The 22,125-nt window shown below is 38.8% G+C and overlaps 1 protein-coding gene across 1 annotated transcript in view; it reads right to left on the bottom strand.

Annotated features, from left to right (window-relative positions):
- Window positions 1-1,539: 1,539 nt before the first annotated feature.
- The window catches only part of LOC107083200 (plasma membrane calcium-transporting ATPase 1-like), a 53,129-nt gene continuing 32,543 nt past the window's right edge, over window positions 1,540-22,125 (bottom strand). The window contains exons 9-21 of the mRNA XM_015372217.1: window positions 20,565-20,779; window positions 18,128-18,370; window positions 16,804-17,045; window positions 16,486-16,723; window positions 13,101-13,280; window positions 12,878-12,965; window positions 11,271-11,377; window positions 10,861-11,052; window positions 9,601-9,814; window positions 9,286-9,497; window positions 9,072-9,179; window positions 8,593-8,781; window positions 1,540-2,911 (exon numbers count right to left, since the gene is read on the bottom strand). Of these exons, the coding sequence (XP_015227703.1) occupies window positions 2,525-2,911; window positions 8,593-8,781; window positions 9,072-9,179; window positions 9,286-9,497; window positions 9,601-9,814; window positions 10,861-11,052; window positions 11,271-11,377; window positions 12,878-12,965; window positions 13,101-13,280; window positions 16,486-16,723; window positions 16,804-17,045; window positions 18,128-18,370; window positions 20,565-20,779 (2,615 nt within the window). The 3' untranslated portion in view covers window positions 1,540-2,524. The remainder of the gene's footprint in view (window positions 2,912-8,592; window positions 8,782-9,071; window positions 9,180-9,285; window positions 9,498-9,600; window positions 9,815-10,860; window positions 11,053-11,270; window positions 11,378-12,877; window positions 12,966-13,100; window positions 13,281-16,485; window positions 16,724-16,803; window positions 17,046-18,127; window positions 18,371-20,564; window positions 20,780-22,125) is intronic.

Genomic DNA, 22,125 nt, shown 5'->3' with positions numbered 1-22,125 from the left:
TTTTTTCTCACCAATGGGATGAGTTTAGGGTGATGCGTGCTCCCATGACAGGGGTGGTTATTCTGGGCACAACAGATGAAACTTGGAGGAGAGAATCGAAGCAGGAGCAGATTTAAGAAATTTGGGGCCCTAGGCAAAGACGGGCATGGGCCCCTCTGAATTGAGAAGACAACTCATAATACAGACCCATAATAGAGATACAGAAATTTTAATAGAACAGACAAACATTATTTACAAAATTTTGACTGCCCTTAATGATGTTTTATATTTTTATATTATGTCTAAAAAAAAAAAAACAATTCAAGATAACTTTAATCACATTTTGGAGAGTCAAAACGCATTTTGAGATATCTCAAATGACGTCGTCTGATTTGTCATTTAAAGTGTCACACATCTGGAATTATAATCAAGATTGTTCAGCAACTTTGAACTAGTCAAAACTATATTTTTTTTAATATCCCAATTATGAAATCTCCCCTTAGTGCTGTCACTGAGCTGCCCTAACAGTTGCCTGCAGAATTTTTCATGGCTGCAATGGTGCTGGCTCTTCTTGACAAAGTTTTTTCAAAATGCCACAATATAGAAAGAACTCAGCAGTATGGGATGTGCAGAGAACAAGAACTTTTTGAACTCTAAGACCCAATCAATTTAATTATACATTTTTTTTCACACTATTTTTACTCAAAATTTATAAATTTCCTTCAATAGCTTCTCTTCTCTGCTCCTTTCATCCCTTCACCAGTGTTGCCAACTCCACAGCAAGAAAGGCCGCTATTGGCTGTCCTAAAAGGCGCTATAACGTGCTAGATAATGAATGTCGTCCAATCAATGGTCAATAACTTCAGTTCGACGGACCTGTTAGAATAGTTTTAACTCATTTATTGCCAGTATGTAGTCTAGCTTACTTTAAATTAGCCAATAGAAGCAATACTGTACTTTTTGATAAACAGTCTATTTTATAAAATAAATACTCTAAATGAATATTTGAAAATTATAATATTTTATATAGGCCTATTTCACTTTCAGGCTAATTCTAATGCATTTGAATTTGTTACCTTTTTTTCAGATTTTGAAAATTATTTCAGCTGTTTCAATTTAATTAATTGAATTTGAATAAAAATATACTTGACTTGAAAAGATTCAGATATTAATTTGCAATATTTTATGAGGTTTTATTCCAAATCTTCAAAGATTCATTGCCAAAAGATTTTCCAAAGTAAAATCAAAGAAGTGTCCTACCATGACTATGAAGCTGATCCTAGTGGTAAATTAGTCCCTAACTATGTAGGGGCAGTGATAGCCATGCCAGTCCAGGGACTGACTGCACTTCTACTCTAATGTTAACCTTGGTCAAGTTCAATGACCTGCGTACCTGACATGTAACAACCATACCATGCATAGTGCTTTAGGTCAATAGAATATATTAATTAGGCTATGTATACTTCCGAAGAAAAAAATTAAAAATCCACCATCGCCCTTCTTTTTTTTTTTTACAATTTGACTACTGCCTACATGTCTATTTAAGATATGACACCTCTACTCATTGAGCCCCCAGTGGGGCTTAGTTGGCCGCTCACACGGAGTCTGAATCTGCTATAGGATTCTTTTTCCTTTCCACTGTCGCTGCATGCATGCTCGGTGTGAGGGATTGTTGTAGAGTCAAGGACACAATGGAAGTATGCTCCTCCAGCGGGAGAAAATCCTGCAATCCTCAATGCCATCAGCCGGGCTTTCCTAGATAGAAAACCTTCACCTGATCAGACTGTATAAATTATTTGAATTGTCCGAGAGATTACTTTTGTTGTAAAGGGGTTGTGAATAGTGAGCATGTTGGGTCAAACCCATAACCCAGCCCTGTTTTAAATGAAACCTAAAGGTAAAACTTCACCAATAATACACAAAGAACAAAAAAGGCAATACATTTGTTGAATGCATTTTTTCCACAACCTGCTGCTCATTATGGTAATTTTTGAACTTTTAATGACATTGTTCCTCCATCTTATAAACATTAAGCTAAGACATAAAAAATACATTAAAAAGAAACAAGACATTTACTTAAAAACTGACTGACTAATATGTGAAGTAATAAAATACAATAGATTTCTAAAAGCTCACTGACTAATCTTTTTAACATTACTATCATAGTTAACATAAAACGCATCTGAATCTGTTTCTAACAGATGACTTTTGTTTGACAGCTGGCAAACTACGAAAAACAATATAATTTAAATGAACCGACTCAATTAATATTTACACATGAAACTTAATTTAAATTTACATGACTCAAATCACAAAACACATCTCTAAATTACATATAAAGAGTTCATGTCTATCAATAGAAAAAAAAAAGTCTGTTTAAGCAGGGTTCAGTCCGAACTAAACCAGATGGAAATCCTGAACCAATCAAAAAGTCGAGCTTATCAACCTCTTTCTCTCTAGAGAACCCAAACTCTTTGTTGAAATAAAAAACAAACAACAAAAACCACAATGAGAGCAGGAAGTGCCCTTCCCCACTGTGGTTGCTTCAGAGTGATGTCTCCAGGCTGTGCAGGGGGCTCCCGGGACAGGGTGGCAGTCCTGCAGAGTTAGGTGGGATTAGACCGGACCTGGAGCCATCCCTATGCAGCGGAATGATGCGCTCTAATGCATTGTTGTTCTGGTTGGATGAGGATGGGAGAGGCTGCAGGTTGGAGAGTCCGCCCAGCTTCAGCGGCGGGGGTATAATAGAGTTCCGTTTGGTAGGTGGATCGTCCTCATCCTCGTTTTCATCAATGAGTGGGATCTGAGTTTCTAAGTCCTCGATCCGGAACTCTGGGTGAGTCATGAAGTTGTGGATGGAGCTGCGGGACTCTGGTGTCTCCAGGCCTTCATAAGGAGACACGCTGTCTCTGAAGGCATTGACAACACGGATCTAAGGGACAAGAGGGAGGTTTTTATTCAATGAAATGCATCCCTTCATTTCATTAACAGCCTAACTCATTTAAACTTTACCTCATATACCTTACGCCTCATTGGGTATTTCAGATTAAAGAAATAATAATTTATAAGAAGCATAAAATTGAAATATGTGCAGTCTTATGGGGAGTTCACAACGAGCGTCAAAACTAGAGGTGGGCGGATCGATCATAGGATCGATGCTATCAATACCAACGCTGGTACTGATATTGACCAATATTAATTTAACAAGATCGATACTTTTTATTCTTTCCCTCATGCACTAGCTGCAGCACATTCACCAGTCTCCCCGTCTTTGTCACAGCACTTTACTGCTCCCCCTCCCCTCTCATCACCAGCTCAGCAGCTAATATTAACTAATCCTTTATTTATCCCACAATGTGGAATCAATGCAGCAAATGCACACAATACAAACAAAGTTACATAAAGATTGAAAGATATAACATAAGATGTGGATTAGGAAAAAAAAAACACTATTAGCAGAAGTTAATTAATATTATTATTCAATTGTAACAGTAAAAAATAACAATCAAGAAAACACTGAAAGGTTCCAAGATACATCAAGTTTAAACGTTAAAAAGCCTCGGTATTGTATTGATATCGGCAATACTGACCCTGTGTTTACTTGGTATCATATCAATTAACAATCCCTGGTATCGCCCATCTCTAGTCAAAACTGAGAAAAATTTGCTGTTTCATGAGCTTTAGCTCGTCCTACATTTGACCAGAAACGTGTCTGCTGAGCGACAGAAATTTAGAAGGTGGCCAAAAGGCTCCGCTTCATCCCTGCATATGCTGGTTGTCTGATTCTTGTTGGAGGAGAATCAGATTTTATTTAGTATGGAAAGACGAACAAAGCTGCCAGAAACTGTAGATCCAGCAGATTCGCCAGAGATGCTTCCAGTTCTGCACATCCAGGAGCTTTGGACCATGATAAGGGAATTTATATGAATTTCAATCTTCAGATTTTTGTAGTATTATTATTTAAAAAGTGACTTCTTCCTGGCCATAATGCAACAGTTTTTGGCATTTACTCAATCATATTTAGTTTAACACAATTGTTTTATGTCCTACCCTGCTAATATGAAACAGTCGTGTTAATAATGTAACTTAATATGATTAAGTAAATGCCAAAAACGGTTGCATTATTTTTTTCAGCGAGGTCTCCCTCAAAAAGAGAGATTTAATCTCAAGAGATTTCCTAATAAAATAGGAGGCTATATATTCTATTCTATTCCTTTTATATAATAACCCTGTTTGATTGATTATGTCTATCCCAATAAAACCTGCTTAAAACCCAAACTCTACCTGCGTCTGGATACGGTTGAGGCTACGGCACCACAGCACCTGACCCCTCCTTAGTTCCATCTCAGCGTGGTCGATCTCATCCTTGTCCTTCAGCTCCTCCAGCTCCTCCTCGGGGATCTCCTCCTGCTGTGTGCCATGGCCGACTGTTTTCAGGAACTTCAGCCAGCTGGTGGGGACGCTTGACACCAGCTGGGAAAGGAATAAGATTAAAAGCTAGTCCGCTACTTTGAGGTCAGCTATGGCGAACTAATGAACAGCTTTGTTCAGGACTGCTTTAACACTGTTTATGAGGATTTTCTGCCTATTAGTCAGATTCAAGTGCAAGATGATACATTATTAAAATTATGGCTTGTTAAGCCTGCATGGTGACCTTTAAGTACATTTAATGTTATATTTTTCATCAAATATGAGTTGAGTTTATTTTTTCTGTCTATAGACAGCTAGGTCAGACAGGGCTGATAGTTCTTTTAATAATTACCTGCCCCCAAAGGAGACTTCCAATGCCCAGAAAGATGCACCACAGCCAGTGTTCTAGGGTCAGAGGCACACAGCTGAATGCTTTACCACCAAAGTGCACTATTAGGACCTAGAGAGTACAGAAAAAAAAACCCCCCACAAATGAAGAACATTAACAATGTCAATAGGGTATTTACAGAAACAATAGAACAATTGCCTTGCCAGTGAATGGTTACCTGTACAACCAGTGTTCCCAGGATAATGGAGCAAAAGATGGGGTTGTTAAAAACACCCTCAAAGACATTCCTTTCTCCATGGATCTTGCGAGCATTGAACTCGTTGAAGATCTGCATGAGGACGAACGTGTTGAAAACAATAGTATAGTGTTCAGAGGGGGGCGCGTGAAGTGGGGCGTTCCTGCCACAGTCGATGTCAAACATCTTCTCACCTACAAAAGAATGGGACAGAGGTCAATGTGCCTGTGTCTGAGGGTTTTAAAAATTGCCACTGATCTGCATTCAAACATACAGAGAATTGGAGATTTGACTAACCGACAAAAAGGAGCGTGAAGATCAATGTCAGTTGGTAGACAGCGTGGCCTAAAATGTTTTTCATCATGGTGCGTGAGATGAGCGGCTTGTTGCGGCCATATGGGTTCCTGAGGAGCAATGCTTCGGTGGGTGGCTCAGTGGCGAGAGCCAGAGAAGCGAAGGTGTCCATGATGAGGTTGACCCATAACATCTGAACTGCTTTTAGAGGCGAATCCTACAAATGTGACAAAATTAAATTTTAATTTGTAATGAAAATGTCCATCAAACTAATTTTCTACATATGTCTTAGTTAATAAGTCAGTGCTGCCCAGTTTCAGTCCTTCTGCAACTTTTAGATGTCTGACAAACCTGGATTCAATGAGTGGCTGTTGAGCAGGAGCTGAATAAAATGGGAAACCTGGTTCAGATACATTAGAGAATGGAGGGATCTAAAAGTGTGGGTGAGTAGGACTACAGGACAGGGCTAACACTGAACACGGGGCATTCACCACAGTAACAGGTGGCCTTTTAAGTTTCCACAACAATATATCTTTAAACATGAGATGGGCATAGAATTTCTTTTTTTTAATATAGAATAATCTCACTGTAATCTTGGAATTAATCTAGATTAAAATAGCTCATTTGAATTCTGCCAAAGTAATTCCTGAATCAGAATCAAAATTACTTTATTAATCCCGTGGAACCATTTACAGAAGGGAGAAAAATAAGATTGTAAGTACAAATGAGATATAAGAATAAAATAAAGGTAAGAATTAAATAAGAATAACAATTAAATAAGATAAGGATGGTATGCGTGTGCTATCTAAATAAGTAAAAGTAAGTCTTTCCAAAATGCATCAAAAACTGCTTGAGGAAGCTTTTCTACTATGATAACTGGTGATGAAGATAAATGATATGAAAAAAATGAAAAACCCAAACATCCATACCTCAGGAGCCAGCATCCAATTCCACATTGCCATCACAGTTCATTTAATGACCAAATTTCTCTCTTTAAATGTCCACAAGATATGTAACATAACATAACTACTGTCTGTATTCATCTGATAGACTAAAGGTATGCTGACCCTTCTGAATATAAACAATATACAGGACACTGGTTCTTGAGGACTAAAATTTCAGATATATGTTAAACTCTATAAATGTAGCTAGATGGGCCTAATTTACTCATAATTTCTCTTTGCTATGACTCTGTTAATAGAGTAGTAACAATAATATGGCTCTATTCTGAAAGGGAATACTATGGTTTGAAGCTGTAATTTGAATCTGACCTGGGTAATGCAGGCTCCGGTGATGGCCACAGTGACAGCAACGACATTGACTGTGAGCTGGAACTGCAAGAACTTGGAAATGCTGTCATAGACGTTTCTGCCCCACATAACTGCCTTAACGATGCTGGAGAAATTGTCATCTGTCAGGATGATGTCAGACGCTTCCTTCGCTACATCCGTCCCGGCAATGCCCTGAGGATCACAGCATGCAGTAGAATATCAGGGCCAATGTTTCATAAATGTCTTTTAGCAATGTCAACATCAGCATTGGTAAAAAAAAATAAAATAAAATGATCACAATGTGGAAAATGATGTAGCACTTTCAGTCTGACGCTGTAGATAAGAAAAGGTTCTTGATGCAAAATGAGAAATTTAGCCTGGTTGAGTAAAGGTTTAACCAACTGCTATACCATAGCAAAGCCAACATCCGCTTTCTTGAGAGCGGGACCGTCATTGGTGCCGTCTCCGGTCACCGCCACAACCTGCCTCTGCTCCAGGACAGTGCTGTCAATGATACCTTAAAACAAAACAGATCAAACAGGTGAAGGTCAATCATGGCACCATTCTAAACAATCACATCCTACTTTTTTTAACACAACAATTTATACAATGCTGACCTATAAATTCATTTATGAAAAGTAGTTAAAAGAGTTAGCTCAGATTTTTCTTTTAAGAGAGCTTCAGTGAAGTGAATATTGGTGCTAGTTTGGTTCTTTGATCCTTTACTTTTTTAGATTATCACAACAATCTTGTCAAAGTCAAATTAAAAGCATTTGTATGTTGAATGACATTTAAGAAAAATCACCTTCTGATTTTCAATGTTTTTTTTTTTTTTATGAGGGGCATTCAATAAGTAATGCCCCAGACCCACTTCCAGTAGCTTGATCTAGCTGAAAATTAACATGTGCAATTATTTATCTCTCTATAGAGAGTGGGAAATGACAGCTCTGAACTAATGGTGGTTTCTGATTAACAGGGTTTGAACTCAGTCAAGTCTGAAATGGAGCCTGTTGAAGGACTGGTTATACTCACACAGCAGTGTGTCACAGTGAGCTTGTCGCAGGTATGATGATTTTTTGATTTATGCCCAATATTGAAATTTGGTCTGCGCTGTGTTATTCCACACCACAACGCAAGAGGGACAATCACGAACTAGCTGTGGGTTTAGATACGACCGAGGCGGTGAAGAAGTGGGGGCAAGTTTCTGGGACAACAGAGAGACATGAAGGTGAAAAAGAGCTGGGATCCAGGTGGAAAAAGGTTCCCAGCGTTCTTGTGCACCCCACTCTTCTAGCTGGTCCATCTTCACGCGTCGTCTTCCACAATGGCGGTCATACAAACAAAACAAGAGGGTAAGGTACCAAACAGGAAATACGCATAGTGTAGTGCGAATGTAGATTTGACCAATCAGAGGCCACCTGTCTGTGGTCACCTACAATTTGGGAGAGGTGTTGCAGAGTGTCTGAGGAAGGGGGAGGGGGGCATATCTGCTTTAACTGCGACACACATGCAGACAAGCTGGTTTCTAAGTATAAACGAGCCTTGAGTTTTAAGGCAGTGATCTGTTTTTTGTATTCGAAGGGACGCACACCACGGGAGACTTTTGAGGCTTGACTCTTGTAAAATGTTTTACAAAGCCACATGATGGGGAATCATCACCGTAAGTTACTGTAGTAGCTGTAATTTGTCACTTAATTCTAGGGCTGGGCGATAATTCAATAACGATATATATCGATCGAAAAAAGAGGGTCGATAAAAGTTCGATAAAGAAACGCAGTTTTCCTTCCTTCTCATTGTAGCCTATCATGTAGGTTTATGCTAGTCACTACTTCCTCCCAACTAATCACAATCGCGACCCAGGCACGCCGTCACAAAGCGCCGCCCTCTCAAACCACAACACAGAGNGAGGTCTCCCTCAAAAAGAGAGATTTAATCTCAAGAGATTTCCTAATAAAATAGGAGGCTATATATTCTATTCTATTCCTTTTATATAATAACCCTGTTTGATTGATTATGTCTATCCAAATAAAACCTGCTTAAAACCCAAACTCTACCTGCGTCTGGATACGGTTGAGGCTACGGCACCACAGCACCTGACCCCTCCTTAGTTCCATCTCAGCGTGGTCGATCTCATCCTTGTCCTTCAGCTCCTCCAGCTCCTCCTCGGGGATCTCCTCCTGCTGTGTGCCATGGCCGACTGTTTTCAGGAACTTCAGCCAGCTGGTGGGGACGCTTGACACCAGCTGGGAAAGGAATAAGATTAAAAGCTAGTCCGCTACTTTGAGGTCAGCTATGGCGAACTAATGAACAGCTTTGTTCAGGACTGCTTTAACACTGTTTATGAGGATTTTCTGCCTATTAGTCAGATTCAAGTGCAAGATGATACATTATTAAAATTATGGCTTGTTAAGCCTGCATGGTGACCTTTAAGTACATTTAATGTTATATTTTTCATCAAATATGAGTTGAGTTTATTTTTTCTGTCTATAGACAGCTAGGTCAGACAGGGCTGATAGTTCATTTTAATAATTACCTGCCCCCAAAGGAGACTTCCAATGCCCAGAAAGATGCACCACAGCCAGTGTTCTAGGGTCAGAGGCACACAGCTGAATGCTTTACCACCAAAGTGCACTATTAGGACCTAGAGAGTACAGAAAAAAAAACCCCCCACAAATGAAGAACATTAACAATGTCAATAGGGTATTTACAGAAACAATAGAACAATTGCCTTGCCAGTGAATGGTTACCTGTACAACCAGTGTTCCCAGGATAATGGAGCAAAAGATGGGGTTGTTAAAAACACCCTCAAAGACATTCCTTTCTCCATGGATCTTGCGAGCATTGAACTCGTTGAAGATCTGCATGAGGACGAACGTGTTGAAAACAATAGTATAGTGTTCAGAGGGGGGCGCGTGAAGTGGGGCGTTCCTGCCACAGTCGATGTCAAACATCTTCTCACCTACAAAAGAATGGGACAGAGGTCAATGTGCCTGTGTCTGAGGGTTTTAAAAATTGCCACTGATCTGCATTCAAACATACAGAGAATTGGAGATTTGACTAACCGACAAAAAGGAGCGTGAAGATCAATGTCAGTTGGTAGACAGCGTGGCCTAAAATGTTTTTCATCATGGTGCGTGAGATGAGCGGCTTGTTGCGGCCATATGGGTTCCTGAGGAGCAATGCTTCGGTGGGTGGCTCAGTGGCGAGAGCCAGAGAAGCGAAGGTGTCCATGATGAGGTTGACCCATAACATCTGAACTGCTTTTAGAGGCGAATCCTACAAATGTGACAAAATTAAATTTTAATTTGTAATGAAAATGTCCATCAAACTAATTTTCTACATATGTCTTAGTTAATAAGTCAGTGCTGCCCAGTTTCAGTCCTTCTGCAACTTTTAGATGTCTGACAAACCTGGATTCAATGAGTGGCTGTTGAGCAGGAGCTGAATAAAATGGGAAACCTGGTTCAGATACATTAGAGAATGGAGGGATCTAAAAGTGTGGGTGAGTAGGACTACAGGACAGGGCTAACACTGAACACGGGGCATTCACCACAGTAACAGGTGGCCTTTTAAGTTTCCACAACAATATATCTTTAAACATGAGATGGGCATAGAATTTCTTTTTTTTAATATAGAATAATCTCACTGTAATCTTGGAATTAATCTAGATTAAAATAGCTCATTTGAATTCTGCCAAAGTAATTCCTGAATCAGAATCAAAATTACTTTATTAATCCCGTGGAACCATTTACAGAAGGGAGAAAAATAAGATTGTAAGTACAAATGAGATATAAGAATAAAATAAAGGTAAGAATTAAATAAGAATAACAATTAAATAAGATAAGGATGGTATGCGTGTGCTATCTAAATAAGTAAAAGTAAGTCTTTCCAAAATGCATCAAAAACTGCTTGAGGAAGCTTTTCTACTATGATAACTGGTGATGAAGATAAATGATATGAAAAAAATGAAAAACCCAAACATCCATACCTCAGGAGCCAGCATCCAATTCCACATTGCCATCACAGTTCAACTAATGACCAAATTCCTCTGTCCACAAGATATGTAACATAACATAACTACTGTCTGTATTCATCTGATAGACTAAAGGTATGCTGACCCTTCTGAATATAAACAATATACAGGACACTGGTTCTTGAGGACTAAAATTTCAGATATATGTTAAACTCTATAATTGTAGCTAAATGGGCCTAATGTACTCATAATTTCTCTTTGCTATGACTCTGTTATTAGAGTAGTGACAATAATATGTCTCTATTCTGAAAGGGAATACTATGGTTTGAAGCTGTAATTTGAATCTGACCTGGGTAATGCAGGCTCCGGTGATGGCCACAGTGACAGCAACGACATTGACTGTGAGCTGGAACTGCAAGAACTTGGAAATGCTGTCATAGACGTTTCTGCCCCACATAACTGCCTTAACGATGCTGGAGAAATTGTCATCTGTCAGGATGATGTCAGACGCTTCCTTTGCTACATCCGTCCCGGCAATGCCCTGAGGATCACAGCATGCAGTAGAATATCAGGGCCAATGTTTCATAAATGTCTTTTAGCAATGTCAACATCAGCATTGGTAAAAAAAAATAAAATAAAATGATCACAATGTGGAAAATGATGTAGCACTTTCAGTCTGACGCTGTAGATAAGAAAAGGTTCTTGATGCAAAATGAGAAATTTAGCCTGGTTGAGTAAAGGTTTAACCAACTGCTATACCATAGCAAAGCCAACATCCGCTTTCTTGAGAGCGGGACCGTCATTGGTGCCGTCTCCGGTCACCGCCACAACCTGCCTCTGCTCCAGGACAGTGCTGTCAATGATACCTTAAAACAAAACAGATCAAACAGGTGAAGGTCAATCATGGCACTATTCTAAACAATCACATCCTACTTTTTTTAACACAACAATTTATACAATGCTGACCTATAAATTCATTTATGAAAACTAGTTAAAAGAGTTAGCTCAGATTTTTCTTTTAAGAGAGCTTCAGTGAAGTGAATATTGGTGCTAGTTTGGTTCTTTGATCCTTTACTTTTTTAGATTATCACAACAATCTTGTCAAAGTCAAATTAAAAGCATTTGTATGTTGAATGACATTTAAGAAAAATCACCTTCTGATTTTCAATGTTTTTTTTTTTTTTATGAGGGGCATTCAATAAGTAATGCCCCAGACCCACTTCCAGTAGCTTGATCTAGCTGAAAATTAACATGTGCAATTATTTATCTCTCTATAGAGAGTGGGAAATGACAGCTCTGAACTAATGGTGGTTTCTGATTTACAGGGTTTGAACTCAGTCAAGTCTGAAATGGAGCCTGTTGAAGGACTGGTTATACTTCCACAGCAGTGTGTCACAGTGAGCTCGTCGCAGGTATGATGATTTTTTGATTTATGCCCAATATTGAAATTTGGTCTGCGCTGTGTTATTCCACACCACAATGCAAGAGGGACAATCACGAACTAGCTGTGGGTTTAGATACGACCGAGGCGGTGAAGAAGTGGGGGCAAGTTTCTGGGACAACAGAGAGACATGCGGGTGAAAAAGAGCGGGGATCCATGGGGAAAAAGGTTCCCAGCGTTCTTGCGCACCCCACTCTTCTAGCTGGTCCATCTTCATGTGTCGTCTTCCATAATGGCGGTCGTACAAACAAAACAAGCGGATAAGGTACCAAACTGCGACACACACGCAGACACAGCTGGTTTCTGAGTATAAACGAGCCTTGAGTTTTAAGGCAGTGATCTGTGTTTTGTATTCGAAGGGACGCACACCACTTTTGAACTTGACACTTGTAAAATGTTTTACAAAGCCACATGACGGGGAATCATCACCATACGTTACTGTAGTAGCTGTAATTTGCCACTTAATCCATAGAGATAAATAATTACACATGCAAAATTTTAGCTAGATCAAACATGTTAAATGCTCCTCATACCATAATTGAACCCAGTCAAATGCAGGACAATGTTTCAATCGGTGGGATACCAGGAAAGAGGTAGAAAATGTGTCCGAGTCCCACACAAATGAGGAGATGCATTCACCCAGTGGAGCAAGAGTCTCAATGCACTGCATCCATTGTTATGCTCACATAAGGTCAATTAATGAAATAAACAATTGAAAACTGCTTTCTGGTCTTTACTCAGCTTATACTATCAGATATACATTTTTAATAACCGGAAACTATGGTGAGAAAGAAAGAAAATGCATTAAAAAATGGGGCAGGATTTCATAGCTCTGGGCAACTTGGTAAACCAAAAAACAAAACGCAAACAAACAAACAGAAAACAAACCCTGTTATTTTCTTTTGTCAATCAATGCATGACTAACCTTTGACCAAAGTGTGTTTGTCCATCGGAGAGGATCGAGCAAGGACTCTTAATTTAGGCCAAATTTTATCAATCCGCTCCTGTTCAATCTGATGGGAGTAAGGAGAGAAAGGCATTTAATTTGATATGCAACTGGTCACCATGTGGAATGATACAAAGGCTACAGAGGAATTTCGTTTTCACATTTCCCTGCATCAAGCCTTTTCTGTCGCCATTTGTCTGACCTCTCCCAATTCATTACGGATCCGTTTGTTGAACTCTTTCCCCTCTATGCATAAGAATTCATCTCCAGGCAGCAATATGCCACATTTGGAGGCGATGGCTCGAGCTGTGTTGATGTTGTCCCCGGTCACCATGCGGACTGTGATCCCAGCTCTCTGGCACTTTCTGATGGCTTCTGGTACCTTTTGGGGAAGAGTAGAAAACACATGAGCACGGAGTAAAAGACGATGAAATCATCGTTGATAGTTGGCGTAGCTGGGATATGCAGCGCAAAGAAATTACAATTCTTTCTTCAACATTTATGTCGACCAAATTCATTCTTTCAGTTTCAGATGTTCCAGCTGTGCTGATCTCTCAACTCCGAACCCGTTTTATGTCTGTAGTCTCCAACATGGGAGATTTAAAATACATATGGCACCCTTAGATTTAGATTTGGTTACCACCGAGAGTAATCCATGGATTATTGCTATTCTCTTTTAACAAATGGGTTTTTTAATAGATAAAAAAGAACAAGAGTACATCGCTAGCATTAGAGCTGGTTCACATGGAAAGAAAATTGTGTTGATATCTTCACATCCTTCCCCTTCCAAGAGCCCTCGATATCCGTGGCTCCTTGGGGACGATTATCCAGCCCTGTCTAGTCCTCACACTGACTGGGTCTACTCGGTACAACACACTAGGTTGGACATTGGTTACTCTAGATTTAGACTTAAATAACTTTTATTGTAATTTCATTTTGTACAGCTTTCATGATATTTCTTGAAGTGGAGCAGTGATCAAATGTAAACAATGTGGGAGCAAAAACATGGTGCAAAAAAACACATTGATATGGAAAGCACTGTTCAGATTTAATTGGGCTATATTTATGTATAGCTCAACTCTGATAGTGCTTTGTTTAAAAAGGTGTTGATTTTTTTTTAAAGTACTACATAAGTTAACATTGTATCAGGGGCAAACTTACCATACAGGTGAAGAAGGTAAATGTCTGGGCCTCCAAACCAGCAAGAGGCCCCACCTGTGAGGGGCCTACTGGTTGCCCACTCCTCTAACAACAAACGTGGTATATTTATACATGTTTGGAATAAAATACGTTTGATAAAGCATAGAAACAATCACAAAAAAGCATTAGTCAAAACCCCATAAACTTCTTTGCTCTACTTTCCAAACACAAAAACAGGCCGGTCCTTCCCATCATGTAAAACATCCAGAGACACATTTTGGAGCAGTGGGAGTATATATAAAACTAATATTGGCTTAATCATTGTATGATTGGCTGCTTCCCCCCGCCTGCCTTACCAGCCCCCAGACCCCATCCTCTGGTTGAGGACATGGCTCTCTCCTGAGGTCCGGTCCAGTCAGGGGCCCAGCAGTCGACACTTCATACCCAACTCCCACACCCTCCCTTGGGTTAGTAAACCAGTGGGCTGGTCTGTATGTCAATTTTAGGGCATGACAAAAGTACAGGGGAGAACCAAATAAAGCAACATCCCCGAATTGACGTCAATTCGGGGCTTCGTTTGGATTCGTCCGCTTTATGGTGGAAGTATAGAATTGTGACATTTGCAGAGAAAGGAGGTGTTGATGGTGTTTGAATTTCTCTGTACGTTGTAACAGCTGTAATTGTGCACTGTCCCTTTAAGATAGTGTGGTATTGCTACGTGCCACAGCTTGTCTTCTTCACACTTCCACTGCCACTGTCTGATTCATTTGTTTATGAGAAGCTATATAACACCAGTTAAGCTTCATTTATCTGAAAAAGGAACTCCTCTCCATTGTTTGTAGAAATATCCTAAAGTCCAGAAGTTTTGGAAGGATGTTATTAAGTGTCTATCTGAATAGCTTAAAGTAAAAGTCCTATTAGAGGTTAAAATCTGTGTTCTAGGAATATATCCAATAGAATTTAAACAATCGCAGAGAATAACTACATTTATAGACTATGGACTTCTTCAAGCCAGAAGATCTGTGGCACTATGCTGGAGGAGCAGGGAAGCCCCCTCCTTGGGACTAGCTTGCAACAAGTAGTTCGACTAGAAAAACTAACATACATTGCCAAGGGCAAACAACGGGACTTTGAGAATCTATGGGAGCCATATATGAGGATTGTAGGGACTGAAAGTGGAGCTTATTGATGGGAGTTTTGAATCAATGTCTTGACTACAGTTTTTATTCATGTATATATTTTCTATTTTTATTTTTTTATTTCTCTGCCTTAATCAAACAAAATATCTAAAACTGAGAATTCGCACTTGGCCAAGTATTGGTATTATTTTATGTATTTTATTGTGTGGAATTTTATTTTCATGATTGTGTGTTTTGTACAACTGTTTGTAAATTTGATGGTTCATGTTGGGGTGTGCAGGTGGCGCAACAGTTAACGCGCACAACCCATGTACGGACCATGTACTAGACCTGAGGTCTTTTGCCGCATGTCTCTCCCCCTCTCTCATACCCCCTTTCCTTTCAGCCTACTGTTGAGAAAATGAGCCACTAGTGCCGCAAAAACTCAAAAAATAAATAAATAAAATTTTATGGTTCATGTCACTAAAGCCAGTCGTTCTTTAAATTTATCCATCTGCCTTTGTGTGTTATTTAAACACCCCACTGTGCTCAAATAGCCGAACCTATTGGCCCATTTATCCAAAATACATAATACCTTTCTCTACTGTGTTACATAAGCATACCCCATTAGACCAGTATACCCATAGTCAATATGCATGCGGCAGAAGTCAGATTTGCATACATGTATATTAGTCCCATTTATTCCTGTTTAGCCCTTTACTTTTGTACGAAAAATAGACTTCAAACGACCTCGACGGGCGTGTATCCCTTTAGTCATGTACAAAAAAACTATTTAAGGTCAGATTGCCATGCGCTTCAAAAAACACAAAAAGTAAGTAATTGCATTTTTTTTTGTACATGAGTAAAAGCATACCCGTCTATTGAGGTAGTTTAAAGTGTATTTTTCATACAAAACTAAAGTGATAAATGGGGATTAACCAAAGGTCTAAACTGGTATTGACTATGGCCATGCTGGTCTGACTGGGTACGCTGATGTGACACCAGTCTCTGAAAAAAACAAACCAGAAACAAAAAAAGGCCTTTTTTCTTTGCATTTTAAAGTAATTTCACTTTTTGTTTCTCAAAATACAAAATTAATCTCATATGATTTTTTTTTCAAATTTTGCCTATTCCTTTTATATATATATATATATAAGGAAACTCTTTGTTTTTACATTTTCTTATTTCAAAGCAAAAATATAAAAGCCACTGTTTGTTGTTGTTTTTTAAAGACAAAATCGAATGACCACAAAAAACTCAGATTATATTGTTTGTAGTTCAGAATGGTCTTGTTCAGCTGCAGCTGTTTAACCAGGGGATATGACAAACCTCAGGTCGTACGGGGTCCTCAATGCCAACCACGGCGATGCATGTGAGTCTAGAGAGGATCTCGGCCTCATTGTCCCAATCAGGCTCCACGTCACTGTTAGTGAAGTCTCTGTAGGCCAGACAGATTGTCCTCAGCCCCTCAGACGCCATCGCCTCAATCACATTCTTCACCAGTTGGTCTCGATCCTTAGGTTTAAAGACTTTGGCCTCGCCACTGGCTGTCAAGATCTTACTGCACCTGAAACCAGACGCCAGTCCTGGATCAGAGTACAGCTGTGATAGAGCGTAAAGCTTTACGGCCAGAAGCATTAAACCTACTTCTTCAGCAAGATTTCAGCAGCACCTTTACTGAACATTCTGTAGGTGCCATCAAAGTTCTTCAACACTGTGCTCATGGATTTCCTCACAGAGTTAAAGGTGTAGACCTTGAACAGCTTCTCCTCTGGGATTTCATTGCGGACACTCTGGTAGTCTCGTTTCAGGTCTAGGCTGAGTCCCAGTAAGGCACATTCGGTCTTGTTCCCTATTTGGCGAGGCAGCCCACCCTCTCTCTCAGGAAGCTGCAGAAAGCAAGAAGCACATTTATTTATTTATTCCACAGGATTAGCAGTTAAAGAGAGCTAAATGGTCTGCAACTTTAAAAACACAGGCATAGCCTTTGTATTTCTTCTAATTGGCCTTAATAAAGAAATTATGTTATTTTTAGTAGATTTGATCCTTATTTAAAAATAAATCCTGATTTAAAGCCATGTGTCAGGGCAGAGACCAGGCTGCAGCACTGGAAGACAGTTGGCAGATGTGTTTTATTGCTTTACAAATAAAGCTGCTATGGTAGTTATAGTTCATGCCATTTTTCTCTATCTTCATTGATTTCTTACACCTGTGCACATGCAACAAAATATAGGTGTTTAGCACATATATGTTCATGCCTTTCAATTATATTATGGGGCTTATTACCCCGTTACCTTGTCACTTTTATCATTTCATATTCAGTGTTTGACACTTTGGGCTGCTAGTTCAAGGGTTCAGGCTAAAACTCTATTTGTTTAAAGAATCAGCCTAGTTGGTCCCCTGATGTTTGGACACTGAGGAAAGGTAAAATTGAATAGAATAGAGAGCCTGAAAAATGACATATATATATATATATGTACACATTTTATATAATAACTTCCATGTTTTAATTATTACTTCTGTCAATTTCAATCTATCTATCTGTGGATCTATCTATCTGTGGATCTATCCATCTGTGGATCTATCTATCTGTCTGTCTGTCGGTCTATATCATTTGATAAATTTAGCTTGAATGTTTTTCTTTTTTCATTAATATCCGGATTGAATCTCTTGGTGTATAGAATATAAATTGTGCACCTGATTATGCAAGGTAATAAAAGGTTATAATTGGTTAACAGAAGAGAGATGATGTATAACGTGTGTGATGTACAGGAAGTAAAAGTTTAGTTTGGGAGTAGTACATCTCTGCAGTGTTAAAAAAGTCAAATGTTCACCTAACCTGTCTGCTTTACGCTGTGCTCTGTAGAGTGAATCCTGTAGAATGTGATCTGATGAGTACTGAGCTGCTGTGACAGCGCTAAAGACTTAACCCACAGAGCTTCCTGAATGAGCATCTATTTTTAAAGCTCACCATAATCTTGGTGGTGTAGGCGCAGTTGACCCCGATGCCAAGGATGAGCAGGTCCAGAATCTTGGTTGGGATGAGGTCTGGCTCTGGCACCTTTTTATAGTGTCGCCCTGCGATATAGGCTTGCACCACAGTCATCCGGTTCATGGTTAATGTCCCCGTCTTATCGGAGCAGATTGCTGTAGCGTTGCCCATTGTCTCACAGGCATCCAGGTGGCGGACCAGGTTGTTATCTTTCATCATTTTCTGAAACATTTCATTTAACACTTAAATAAACATAGACATTCGGTAAATGGAAAAAAAAGCACCATTATCTAGAGGGAGTTAAACTACCGCAGATCATTTTAGAACCGTATTTAAGCTCCAGTTAACCCTTTATAGGGCACTCAGTGAAATCCTATAAAAATCCAAATTTCCAGCTAATAGTGTTATTGGGATCCAGGTCAAGACCTTATTACCTTTGTAACATAAAAAAATATGGATATTTTGATGGCAAAAATTAATGTCAATGTAATAACAAGAAAAACCAACTTGATTCAATATATTAAGAAAAATAACAAACGTGCTTCTATAAGAAATTCATGAAAAACACTTTTTTTGGTACAACATAACCTTAGAGGCATTAATGCTGATACTGGCACTTACATGTTTTAGTTTATACACCTAAATTTAATTGTTAACTAGGCTTATTAACTATTTACTTTATTTTTTAACTTTTCAATTAGCTTTTTACCTTTTTTTTCTTGAATTTTTAACTTTTCTTTTTCAAGTTAATTTACAGTAGGTAATATATTATTCAAGGGCTCATCTAATTGGTCAAATGCCAAAATAAGATGTACAGCCATGTAGCAGGATCTTTGCTGAATTCCTGGATATAGATTTTGTGCTTCTAGACACTGTGGAACGGGGGGACTCCATTTGTAAGCGGTATGCAAGTGATTAAAAACAGTAACGTGCCCTATAAAGGGTTAAAGGAATTAGAGCAACATTATACTATAAAAGGTTTCACTGACTAATGAGAAATAAGTTTTAATTATTACAAGTCTTTATTGAAGTAAACATTTATTAATTTTAACCTGTTGCTACTTTTTACCAAAGACTACAAATCATTTTTGAGGTAATATTATGTGACAAATTGCCGACTAATCTTTCCGATTGACTAACTATTAATTAATAAGCTGCAATTTTCCTGAAAGACTGAGTAGTGTGCCAACTGTCTTATAAGGACTAAATAAAAAAAATCTTACACATTAAACATATTAAGAGATAAAACATGTTACAATTAAGTTAATAAATAAAGAAATGATGCATAAGCATGTAAAGCACTCATAGTTTCCAATTTACAGAGATGTAAAAAGATAATGAATAGAGAGGGTATGTCACTCTGATATGCTGTCAGGCTACTGCTTTGCTTCAGTGAAGTAGATGGGACCTGTGTCCTAGCTCGGTTTTTAGTGAAATCAGCATTAGCTGTTAGGAGAGCCTTTGTTAATGAGAGCTTCTGCTTGCAGAGAATTGTTCAAATTTGGCTCCATGTAGCCCATTGATTCACAAAAGCCTACAGTGCCTAATGCCACCATGTCTTTTTTATCCTGTTACAAACATTTAGAGTAATGTCCTTAAGTTTTATCATTTCATTCTCACCTATTGAGGACAGCAGAGAAGTTGGTGCTTCTCTAACTGTGTAGCACTGCTAAATAGGCACTATTCAGGTGATAAATTAAGGAGTTTATCATGTTTTTATATTTACGAACAGAACCACTTAAAGTTCTTTCTAAATCCTAGTCTCCTTTAAACATAGATTCACGGACCAGAATCAATCAAATAATATAGTTCCATATGAAACCAATGAAAATAGGTTTTTAAATGGTAATTTAGTCAGATATGTGGCAGGTAATATTTGCTTTATTGAAAGATTTTTTATGTCATTGTGTAAATGACAGATTATGGACAGATTCTTATATATCTGCAGTGTCAGGACTATAAATCTGATACGGTACCTCTGTTGAAGCTCCTCGAAAATGTTAAATAAATAAATAAAAAGAAACAGCAGTAAGAAGTTTGGAAGGCTGGACCTGTTTGAGTCCACAGCCAAAACTCTTCTGTTCTCCTTATTTTCATGGACCTCTAAGGATCCAGTCCAGATAGACCAGGTCCTTGGAGGGTGCAGCCTATGAAATCGAGTGCACCCAAAGTTTTTGCCCTAGCATGCTCTTCTGCTGCTTTGGAGTTGCAAATTGCAGGAAGGCTCTGGTTAAAAATCAACAGTGGAAAGCAGCAACACTACAACATCAAAAACGATTACTTTTAACTTAACGTTCAGGTGGAGCAAATTGTATGAATTATAAGTTGGTTATTGGTTTTACATCCGTACATCTGTGACACAACTGGTCTGTCTTTCCTCAAAGAGAGCTAAGCTGATGGCCTTTGTAAAACTGACCTTGACCGAATATGCAAGGGAAATAGTGACGGCCAGGGGGAGACCCTCAGGCACGGCGACCACCAGCACTGTCACGCCAATGATGAAGAACTTGACTAGAAATTGCACGTAGACTGGCATACACTCTTGCAACAAAGGAAGTCCCTGAATCCAGAAGGTATCAATCAGGAAGCGAGTGATTAGAATGATGACAGTGAGGGCTGACATTAACAGACCTGATCACAGGGAGAGAAAAGAACAAGAAAGAGTACAGTGAATACATTATAAGATTCTTTATATTCTTACCCCCCATTTTCACCAACTACTGCCTGGGTCTTCTTTGCACAACTGGACCAAGTCAAATCTCAAGTTAGGACGAGCAAATATCGAGTTAAGTCCAAATCAAAAACAATAATAAAGGATCCCTAAAAAACATTTTTACCTTAATATCTAATAAATTATCTCCTAGGTCCTTTTTAATCGATACTGGTGTAAGAACTTATAATAATTGAAGTGTTTATGAGACGAGGAAAAGGTCTAACATTTTCCCCTACTGTGTCTGGTCAGAAAACCACACTTCCAACTTCTTGCAACTTCATGTCAAGCTCTCATTCTCAGGATAAGGTGAAGAGATTTATGTTCGATGTAAGGCCTTTAGCATCAGTAGACACGTCTGTCGCGCCCCTACTCACGTGTAGATGTAGACAAAGTTACTATAGTGACTTTAGAGTCATCACTGCTTAGTAAGTAATTATAAAATATGGTAAGTCTGAATCACCTTATGAGATCAATTGACACATTTACTTAACTGACTTGTATAAAAGTAACAATTTGCAGCGAAAACGCTGCTTTACACTTGTTTACATTAGATAATGTACTTTACTACTCACTTTCTCAGATATATTTGTTGTGGTGAGAATCTTCCAACTGCTCTGAAAATGACAGTGAGCTGTATACGTAGGGTGCAGGGCAGGCAGAAAACAGTCGGTGTTCACGACTGCCATTTTCAAAAGGTCCTGTAGGGGGCGTACCACTCAGAAATGTGCTGTTTTAATCGCTGATCTCCATTTTTTCACTGGACTGCCGATAGGCCGTTGGTAATACATGGTGCTGTGAAGTCACCAGCCGCCATGTTGGTACTCCCTAGTTAGAACGGTCGTAATGTAAACAAAACGTGCGCTACAGCATTTAACAAAGATAATGTTCTTATTTTCAGGCGGGCTTAAATCTTTTAAAACAAAGATAAAATCATCACTTTGACAAACACTTGCTGTTTCATAGCATCAGTAAATTAGTGCAATTTATGATAAGAAATAGTCAAATCATGTTGCATACTCAGCATTAAGTCTATAAATCATCTAATAAAACATTATAAAAATCGATTGCAACAAAATTAGTGTGTTAATGGAGCATAATAATACTGTAGTCAGATATTAAGAATATTACACTTACACACACACTATCTGATGATGTGCCAAAAGTGCTAAATGGTTGATGTTCATGTAATATACATGTATTGATTACATTGTTATGGTAATTGGTAATAGACCAAGGAGCTCATCGTGGACTTCAGGAAGAACGC

This window comes from Cyprinodon variegatus, unplaced genomic scaffold, assembly GCF_000732505.1.
Source record: "Cyprinodon variegatus isolate N-32 unplaced genomic scaffold, C_variegatus-1.0 Scaffold70, whole genome shotgun sequence".
In the NCBI taxonomy this organism is placed as follows: domain Eukaryota; kingdom Metazoa; phylum Chordata; class Actinopteri; order Cyprinodontiformes; family Cyprinodontidae; genus Cyprinodon; species Cyprinodon variegatus.
This window is presented reverse-complemented; position numbering and strand designations above follow the sequence as displayed.